The 10,993-nt window shown below is 41.7% G+C and overlaps 1 protein-coding gene across 1 annotated transcript; it reads left to right on the forward strand.

The window, feature by feature from the left end:
- The first annotated feature begins 251 nt into the window (after positions 1 to 251).
- Positions 252 to 9,754, forward strand: si:dkey-12e7.4 (uncharacterized protein LOC558132 homolog). The gene is made up of 6 exons (XM_061722724.1): positions 252 to 489; positions 1,198 to 1,249; positions 1,595 to 1,782; positions 3,916 to 4,086; positions 6,450 to 6,560; positions 9,421 to 9,754. The coding sequence occupies exons 1-6, from the start codon at positions 337 to 339 to the stop codon at positions 9,532 to 9,534; spliced, it is 789 nt and encodes a 262-aa protein (XP_061578708.1). The 5' UTR covers positions 252 to 336; the 3' UTR covers positions 9,535 to 9,754.
- Positions 9,755 to 10,993: the final 1,239 nt, after the last annotated feature.

The raw sequence follows: 10,993 nt of genomic DNA on the forward strand, positions 1-10,993 counted from the left end.
TTACATAATATGAAATTAACATTAACAATATTATTTAAGCCCATGTATACAATACAGTTGTACTGGATTCATAACCCATCTGGAACATGACTTTTTTTTTTTTACATTTGTGCTGGCTACATGGCAGCTTTGATGTGCCTTGTTTGTTTGTAAATTCAAGAATTTTCAATAATAAAAAATGAAAAAAATAAATATGTGGGTGGTGCAGTGCTGCCCTCTGCCGGCAAAGCTGCGTATAAACCGTTGGGTCGGATTATAACCAGCAGCGGCAGCAGGAACTCCAGCAGAAGCTCCAGCAGAAGCTCCAGCAGAAGCTCCACACAGACCGGGAGGACGATGAGCGGGGCCGGGAGTTTCAGCGGCTGCGGCTCCGTGCTGGTGACCGGGGCGAGCCGCGGCCTCGGCCTGGAATTAGTCACCAGTCTGGCGAGCGGAGGTTATTCTCCCGGCAAAATCATCGCCACGGCGAGAAACCCCACCAGCGCCCAGGTAAACAGAGAAAACAGATGATTACAGAGCCTGTCATTAGTTTTATAAGTAGAACAAGCTGAGCCTGCGCCATGTGTCGACCTACATGGACCTTACACAGTAATATCACCACCGGCCACCAGAGGGCGCCATTGCTCCGTCCCTGGTGTGAATAATAATACCCTTTTTTTGTATAGATATCTTTATTGAGGGCAAGAAAAAAAAGAAAAAAAAATAAGATTTACAACAATATAATTCTCAATATCCCCCCCCCCCCCCCCTTTTTTACTTTTCATAACCTTAATTAAGCAAAAATAAATAAATAATAATAATAAGAGAGGAGAAAAAAATAAAATAAATAAAAATAAATACAACAACACACCCCTCTTCCCTTCCCTCCCTCATATGGTCAATAGATTACATCATTCAAAATCATTTAACTTCTTTTCACATATGCCTAGCAATACTGGAACAAATGAATAATAAATTAAATAATCAAGTCCTGCGTAAACACATTCATTAATATAGTAGATTATTCAGATCATTAGTCCAATAAAGGCAAAAAATCCAAAAAAGCTTCCCAAATAAGGTCAAAGTCTCCAGTTTTTTTTCTAACGGAATACAGTATTGTTTCTTGAGTACTATACGATGCAAGTTCATTGATCCACTGTTTGGGTGCTGGGGGGTTTTCTGATTTGAATAATACCCTTTTGTACTTTTGAACTGCAGAATCTTCAGGACCTGGCAGAGAAGCATCCCAACATCCACATAGTACCGCTGGGTAAGTGGGAGAGAAGCGCTGGCTGCAGTTTGTAAAGAAATAATATGTAAATGCATAACACAACCTATCATAAACAGGACACGGGTCTGTGTGTTATTGATCCATCAAAAATGTAGTATACAGTGGCGGAGCTAGACTTTTAACCTTGGGGGGGCCAGAGGGGGCCAGGGCTATTTCAGGGAGTCCACAGACTGACAGTGAATGAGTTTCTCCAACAATCATATGCAATCGGGGTCTCTAAATGTTGAAATGTATTAAGCACAGGATCTTGCTTATGTGTGGTGTTGTGTGTGGTGTGTGATATGTGGTGTGTGTTGTGTGGTGTGTGTTGTGTGTGTTGTGCAGACGTGGTGAGTCAGGAGAGCATAGAGCAGTGTGCAGCGGAGGTGGACGGGCTGCTGCAGGGAGACGGTCTGAACTGTCTGATCAACAACGCCGGCATCAACGTGGTCGCTGACTTTCCCTCTGTGACCGCTGAGATGATGATGGAAAACTTCCACACCAACGCCGTGGCTCCTCTGATGATCACCAAGGTAATGTGTAGTTTTACAGTCGTTACCTCAACACAGTTTCTGTCAGATAAAGCTCTGAGTTTCACTGGCCACGGTTACATGATGTTTTTTAATTTGGAATTAATAATTCCGAATTAAACTATTTTCCTTCGAGTTTAGATGGAAATAGTAATTCCAAATTGAGGTTTACATGGTAAAACACGTTTGATGGTCTTTCTCCAATTGCTCTCCAGGTCTGGGGGTTGGGAAGGTTCTGATTGGATAGGGGGGGGACCGGAAGTTAAACTACCGGAAGAAAAACTAACTTAGCCGTTACAACTTTGAAAAGCTCATAATTTTGATGTTTCCTGTTTCCATCTGTTCTTTTAATGATTTCTATTTATTAAATAAATGGTCTCTGCTCTTGACCAGCGTTTACTGCTGCTGCATCTTGAAACTTTGTTTGGAAAACCAGCCCAGTGGAATATAAGATCATGGAGACAGACGGGCGAGGGAACGAGCAGAAAGAAAGACCGGGATTAATTTAAAGAGGAATGAGTGGATACATGATCTGGAATTATTCTATTCAGGGGTCGACAACCCAAAATGTTTTAGATCCATATTGGACCAAAAACACAAAAAACAAATATGTCTGGAGCCGCAAAAAATGTAAAGTCTTGTATAAGCCTTAGAATGAAGACAACACATGCTGCATGTTTCTATATTAGTATTACAAAGTATATTAGTAAGTGTAAGTATAAGTATATTAAGTATACATATTAGTATATTAGTATATAGTGCAGTATGTATATATATATGTATATATATATATATATATATATATATATATAAAGCTACTTTGACTATAGTGTAGTATATTAGTATTACAAATATATCTCAAAGTCTTGTATAAGTCTTAGAATGAAGGCAACACATGCTGTATGTATATATATATATATATTTTTTTTATATATATATATATATATATATATATATATACATATATTAGTTATAACTGGGGGAAGATAATTTTTTTTCATTATGCACTTCGAGAAAAAAGTCGAAATGTCGAGAAAAAAGTCAAAATGTCAAGATTAATGTTGAAGTACAATCTTGAGAAAAAAGTCAAAATTTCAAGAAAAAAGTTGAAATGTCGAGATTAAAAAGGAAAGGAAAAGGGAAGAAAAAAAAAGAAAAAAAGGAAAAAAAGAGAAAAAAAGGAAAGAAAAGGTCAAACATTTTCTAAAAAGCTCCAGGAGCCACTAGGGCGGCTCTAGAGCCGCGGGTTGAGACCCCTGTTCTATTCGGATTTAAAATTGGAATAAACCAGCCACTTTTTTGTTGATATAATGCACAGATGTGTCATAAATAAAGGAGCTTATGGTTAATATTTTGGTTGCTTATATAACATCAAACTGGCTACTATGGACTGAAATGCTTGTGCTCAATGCTTAATATAATATTCAAATAAGGAAATCTTGGTGGAAAGTGGTGCTTTGTCATTATGGCGTGTTTTATTAAAAGTAGGTCAATATCAACTTCATTAAGTTTGTAAAATGCATGGTTTCAAAATGAACTTGCATTTAAAATAATATTTCTTTATCTGAATATTATATATTTAACATTCACAATGACTAAATCTGGAGACAATGAATACATAATTCATATGTAAACTAGACAGATATTCTCCTGCTCATTCCTGTGCACAAATGTATTATATATATACACAAATCTTCGTCTTTGAGTGCAAAATACATTTTGAAAACCCCCAAATTTTCCGCCTGCTTTGTGCGCGAAGGCAGTGCGGCCCTCTCCATACAGTCTTTTTGCAGATGTGGCCCCTGAATAATGTAGTAGAATACCCCTGCTGTACTGCATCATTCATCCAATCACAACTGGGTTAGGCTCCTCCACCCCTCCCGGCTGCAGTGTGATAAAGTGAGTGTTGTAAATGGATTATATAACGAATCCAGGTGATTTGTGTGTTAGAGGCTCATTCCCCCACTAGAGGGCAGCACTGACACAGAGTTTCCAAGCACTCTGACCCACAAGGCTGCACTTTGGTACAGTGAAGACGTTTGTGGCTTTGTGATTTTATTGTTAACAAAACCCATAACTAAATAGGCAAGAAAGGTCACTTTCATTTCACTCATGTTTTGTTCTTGGACTGGTCAGGCGTTCCTGCCTCTCCTGAAGCGAGCTGCAGGAAGAGGAGCGTCCAGCTCGGGGAGCATGGGGATCCAGAGAGCAGCCGTCATCAACATGACGTCCCTGCTGGGATCTGTGGAGCTCAACTGGGGGGACCGGGCCAACAACTTCAAATGGTACCCCTACAGGACATCTAAGGTACTGCAACAGTGGAGTAACCAACACTTCCCCCTACAATTGAGCAACTGATTTTGCTCTCAGCATTTCACTGATGAGGAGATGAAAAATACAGCTCAAGATTCCTGCAGTTTCTCTTACATGAAGAATATTATGTTGTTGGTTTTGACGCTGTTTTCTACGATGGAGTATTAGGGCCAGACTAAGACAAAAAAAATGGAAATTACGAGAATAAATTTGTAAAATTACGAGAAAAAGTCATAATGTTGCGAGAATAAAGTTGTAATATTACGACTTTATTCTCGCAACATTATGACTTTATTCTCGTAATTTTATGACTTTATTCTCATATTATTATGACTTTATTCTCGTAATATTACGACTTTATTCTCATATTATTATGACTTTATTCTCGTAATATTACGACTTTATACTCGCAACATTATGACTTTATTCTCGTAATTTTACGACTTTATTTTCGTATTATTATAACTTTATTCTCGTAATATTACAACTTTATACTCGCAACATTATGACTTTATTCTCGTAATTTTATGACTTTATTCTCATATTATTATGACTTTATTCTCGTAATATTACGACTTTATACTCGCAACATTATGACTTTATTCTCGTAATTTTATGACTTTATTCTCATATTATTATGACTTTATTCTCGTAATTTTATGACTTTATTCTCATATTATTATGACTTTATTCTCTTAATTTTATGACTTTATTCTCATATTATTATGACTTTATTCTCGTAATATTACGACTTTATTCTCGTAATAATACGACTTTATTCTCATATTATTATGACTTTATTCTCTTAATATTACGACTTTATTCTCATATTATTATGACTTTATTCTCGTAATATTACGACTTTATACTCGCAACATTATGACTTTATTCTCATATTATTATGACTTTATTCTCGTAATATTACGACTTTATTCTCGTAATATTACGACTTTATTCTCATATTATTATGACTTTATTCTCGTAATTTTACGACTTTATTCTCATATTATTATGACTTTATTCTCGTAATTTTATGACTTTATTCTCATATTATTATGACTTTATTCTCGTAATATTACGACTTTATTCTCATATTATTATGACTTTATTCTCTTAATTTTATGACTTTATTCTCATATTATTATGACTTTATTCTCGTAATATTACGACTTTATTCTCATATTATTATGACTTTATTCTCTTAATTTTATGACTTTATTCTCACATTATTATGACTTTATTCTCGTAATTTCCAATAGTTTTTTTTGTCTTAGTTTGGTCCTAATACTCCGTCATAGTTTTCAAACACGTAACCGACATGTCTGGAAACAGACATTTTGCATACAGTCGGAGGGATCTGTTGTACATCTAGAAGTGTGTGCATTAGGCTGCGTGAGGCTGAATCTGAACCAGATCAGGGACTCGGAGGTCGAAAGACAACCAAACATCCTGCCAAACATTCATCAGGAAGTCATCTGTTGTCAGATGTGAACATGTTTACTAGGGGTGTAACAATATATCGTGCCACGAAATTTCGCGATACAAAAACTCCCAGCTTTTACTTCTAAGATGAGCATGAATCAATGTTTTTTATGATGTAAAGATTGTGTCGTCCCCAAAGGTGGGAGGATGAAACGATACCGGGTTCCCCTTACGGCCTCAGGCTGGAGCAGGTGAAGCTCTGAGCTCTGGAACAAGATCAATAACAGTCATGTGGGACTTTTCATAGTTTATTTATTTATTTAATTTTAGTTGTTAAATTTCTGGAAAAGAAAAAAGTCAGATCATACATGAGAGAAACTATTCAGTTTGTGGCAAAATATTTGTACTTGTATGAAACTGAAGATGCATAATGCAAACCTGACATTTACTTTTAGTTCAGTTTGTGGAAAATGGTTGGCCTGGCTTTCTCTTTAAAACTTAAACAGTTATAAAGCATTACAAACTGTAACAATAGGGCAAACGCACAGCATTGTTTGGTATTTTGTGTCTTTCAAATAAAATACAATTTTTTTCAGAGGGCGGCGGACCGCGGAGGAAAGCCCGGCCGGCTGAGTTTTGTTTAAAATTGAGTTTCCTGTTGCAAATAAAACCTGTATTCCAATTCATTGCATTTTTGGCCTAGTTATTTTTGTGGTAGAAGTATCGTATCAGTACTCGGTATCGGCGTGTACACAAATTAAAATACTCGGTGTGAAAAAAGTGGTATCGGTGCATCCCTACTATTCTCCTATACCACGTGGAAAACGCAATTTCTTTAAGAAATGCAAGGAATTTAAAAGGTAAATGGCAGCTAAATCTACATTGGTGTTTGTTTTATATGTTTTATAGAAGCGTTTCTGTTTTTTTCCTCCCAGAGCGCTCTAAACATGGTGAGTCGCTGCATGGCTGTGGACCTGCAGCCTGACGGGATCCTCTGCATGGCCATCCACCCTGGCTGGGTCCGCACGGACATGGGGGGGATGGAGGTGAGACATGGGGGGGATGGAGGTGAGACATGGGGGGGCGGGGGTGAGACATGGGGGGGATGGAGGTGAGACATGGGGGGATGGAGGTGAGACATGGGGGGATGGAGGTGAGACATGGGGGGGATGGAGGTGAGACATGGGGGGGTGGAGGTGAGACATGGGGGGATGGAGGTGAGACATGGGGGGGATGGAGGTGAGACATGGGGGGGTGGAGGTGAGACATGGGGGGGATGGAGGTGAGACATGGGGGGATGGAGGTGAGACATGGGGGGGTGGAGGTGAGACATGGGGGGATGGAGGTGAGACATGGGGGGATGGAGGTGAGACATGGGGGGGAGGGAGGTGAGACATGGGGGGGGTGGAGGTGAGACATGGGGGGATGGAGGTGAGACATGGGGGGATGGAGGTGAGACATGGGGGGGATGGAGGTGAGACATGGGGGGGTGGAGGTGAGACATGAGGGGGATGGAGGTGAGACATGGGGGGGATGGAGGTGAGACATGGGGGGGATGGAGGTGAGACATGGGGGGGTGGAGGTGAGACATGAGGGGGATGGAGGTGAGACATGGGGGGGATGGAGGTGAGACATGGGGGGGATGGAGGTGAGACATGGGGGGGACGGAGGAGAGACATGGGCGGGACGGAGGTGAGACATGGGGAGGACGGAGGTGAGACATGGGGGGGACGGAGGTGAGACATGGTCGGGACGGAGGTGAGACATGGGGGGGACGGAGTTGAGACATGGGGGGGACGGAGGTGAGACATGGGGGGGACGGAGGTGAGACATGGGGGGATGGAGGTGAGACATGGGGGGATGGAGGTGAGACATGGGGGGTGGAGGTGAGACATGGGGGGGATGGAGGTGAGACATGGGGGGGATGGAGGTGAGACATGGGGGGGGCGGAGGTGAGACATGGGGGGGACATGGGGGGGACGGAGGTGAGACATGGGGGGGACGGAGGTGAGACATGGGGGGGTGGAGGTGAGACATGGGGGGGATGGAGGTGAGACATGGGGGGATGGAGGTGAGACATGGGGGGGGACGGAGGTGAGACATGGGGGGATGGAGGTGAGACATGGGGGGATGGAGGTGAGACATGGGGGGGGACGGAGGTGAGACATGGGGGGATGGAGGTGAGACATGGGGGGGATGGAGGTGAGACATGGGGGGATGGAGGTGAGACATGGGGGGTGGAGGTGAAACATGGGGGGACGGAGGTGAGACATGGGGGGATGGAGGTGAGACATGGGGGGGACGGAGGTGAGACATGGGGGGGACGGAGGAGAGACATGGGCGGGACGGAGGTGAGACATGGGGAGGACGGAGGTGAGACATGGGGGGGACGGAGGTGAGACATGGTCGGGACGGAGGTGAGACATGGGGGGGACGGAGTTGAGACATGGGGGGGACGGAGGTGAGACATGGGGGGGACGGAGGTGAGACATGGGGGGGATGGAGGTGAGACATGGGGGGGATGGAGGTGAGACATGGGGGGGACGGAGGGGAGACATGGGGGGGGGGGGGGACGGAGGTGAGACATGGGGGGGATGGAGGTGAGCCAGGCTCTCTGGTGTTGAAATTCACTTTCTAGTTTATTTCTTTTGGTCCAGTTCCTAACAAAAGTCATCTCTTGGCACTTGCACTCGCAGCAAAGCAAACATGATTTGATTTGATTTGATTTGAAGATTATATTTCGAACTTGCATGATAAAAAACAGAAGACAGTAAAAACAGTAAACTAATACAAGTAAATTGACTTATTTTCATAAAGCGCCTTTCTACAAACAAATGTACGTTTTACGTCTCATTTATTCATTTACACACGCACTAATATACTTGGGAAACACTTAAGGCTGAAATATGCTTCTGCGTCACACCAACGCAGAGCACACGCCGCAGCCGTGACGCCGTGCTGAACCCTTCGGACTTCTCCGTCTCTTCATTTGGTCGCGGTGCAGTACCCCCCGCGGCCACTAGTTAGCGATCTTTTTCTGAAGGGTTTATCCGACTTTTTCCGGTCACAGTAAATCAAAGAGATAAGGACAACTATTGTGCAAAAAACAAAAACAAAAAAAAATCACATATAAACGAAGAAAAGAGCCCTGGAAGTTCACTACTGATTCAAACCGGAAACCGGAAATGCTTCGCTTTCAAACGAACCAATCACAGCCCTCTCCGTCTGCGAGTGGACGGCGTCTCCTCGACGCGTAGTTACAATTTTCGGGAGGTGCACGTCAGAGACGGCGCAGGTGACGGCGTGTCCTCTGCGTCGATCCAAACCACACGCCGTAGACACGGCGTCATTTTGACGCAGAAGCATAATTCAGCCTTTAGGCACCAAATATAATATATTTAATTTTCTCAGATGGCAAAAATAAGAACTTTATTGATCCCACATAGGAGTAATTCATGTTATATCAGTTATAGAGAACAAGGTAGTGCCGAAAAACAATATATATCCCCCCTCACAAAAATAAGAAATATAGAGACATATTTTCTCATCAACAAAACAAATTTTCAAATTTTCAAATAACAAAATAATGTATTTGAACCATTTTTCAGACAATATCTGTCAATATCGCTATATAATAACAATGAAAAATGGTTCAAATATGTTATTTTGTTACTTGAAAATTTAAAAATATGTTTATGTAAAATATGCTACATGTATATGTATATGTAGTATATGTAGTGATATGTAATAAAAAAATAACAAAAAAATGTATGTTGGAGTCGAGTTTATAGTTGTGTTGTAATCCCCACTCGCCAGTGCGCTCACCCAAACATTTTTGGTGTTTGTTCATTCACCCGAACAACGGTGTCCAGTCAGTATTTGACTTTCTTCTCTGTTTCCTTTGAGGCTCCGCTGAGTCCTGAGGAGAGCGTCTCCTCCCTCTTATCTGTGATCGGAGGGCTGACGGAAAAGGACCACGGATCATTTCTCAACTTTACAGGGGAGCAGTTACCATGGTGACCTGTTGATCGTCCCAGTAATAAGTCAGAATTTGAATATTATGTGAATATCTTTAAAGTATGAGACAATGAACGTGTCAGGCTATGCTATTTCTCTCATCCAGGCAAAAAGAAGGACACTTCTGAAGATCAATACTTTCAGATTATTGAAGTAGTTACGTCAAGTAGACTGTTGAAGGATGCTATGTGATTTAATAATGAAATAAAAAGACTAAACACAGGACCCTAAACGTTGTCTAGTTTTTTCTTCTGGTTATTCATCCCTGTTAAAGGTTAATAAGTGTTTCAAGTGTGTAAAAAAGCTGTGAATCAAGAGATAAAAAGTACTTTTGACCATTTGTTGAAGCTCTTACCTCATGAAGATGAAGGTTTTCTTCAGACTTCAGACCTGGTAAACGGATGGAAGAAGGACAGAAACTCCACAAATACTGACATCTCTACGGGCAGGGGCGCCTCCAAAAGTGTTTCCTAGGGGGGCCAGATGGGGCCACTTAAATTCTTGGGGTGGAACCAAAACTAAAAGCCATCATTACAGGACTTTATTTAGGGCCCGAGCACTGACAGCGCGAGGGCCCTATTGTATCTGTAAGAATTTTTCTTGTTTTTCTCTTTTTTTTTCTCTTTTTTTTTTTTCCTTCTTCCGATGAAAGGAGGGCCTTTTTTTCCCCCTAAACGTGCCCCAAAAGTCACCAAATTTTTCACCAAGCCAGGCCTGGTAAAAAATGTGATATTTCATGGTTTGCATTAATGGGCGTGGCCTAACGGCTCAACAGCGCCCCCTAGAAAACTTTGTGCCTCAAGCCCCACAATACGGTTTGACGTACATGCACGAAAATCGGTACACACCTGTATCATGTCGCAACTTAAAGAAAAGTCTCTTGGCACCATGGCCCAAACCCAACAGGAAGTCGGCCATTTTGAATTAATCGTGTAATTTTGGCAGAATTTATGCCATTTCTTCGGCCGCTTCTTTGCCCGAACCGTAACGTGCACCCAGTTGTTTTATACATCAAAATGTGCGTCTCCATCCTGCGATAACGCCCATTACTAGTCAAAAGCGTTACCGTGGCGACGATAGACGCCAAAAAGCGCGCCCCCCCTTTATCTGATTGGTCCATATTTGATAGTTCCTACTTTCTGCCATAACTTTTGAATGGTTTGATATAGAGAGTCGTGGGTGGTTTCATCCACTAAATGTCCAGGCCTGAAGAATCTACATGCAAGTCATACAAGCTTCCACTGCAGCACGCCTGAACGCTTGCAACCTGTATTATTATTATTATTATTATTATTATTTATAGTGTTTTTTCTGATGCATTTTAATGTTTGATGCAGTCAAAGACTGAAAAAAAAAACGATAACCAAATACTGCAGTATTCATGTACAAATACTAGATTTTCAGGGTGCTGGTGTTGCTAATGCTAATGGTGCAAATGTTTGTGGGGAGTTGTGTTGGGGTC

The sequence above is a fragment of the Cololabis saira genome, chromosome 5 (assembly GCF_033807715.1).
Source record: "Cololabis saira isolate AMF1-May2022 chromosome 5, fColSai1.1, whole genome shotgun sequence".
Taxonomy (NCBI): Eukaryota; Metazoa; Chordata; class Actinopteri; order Beloniformes; family Belonidae; genus Cololabis; species Cololabis saira.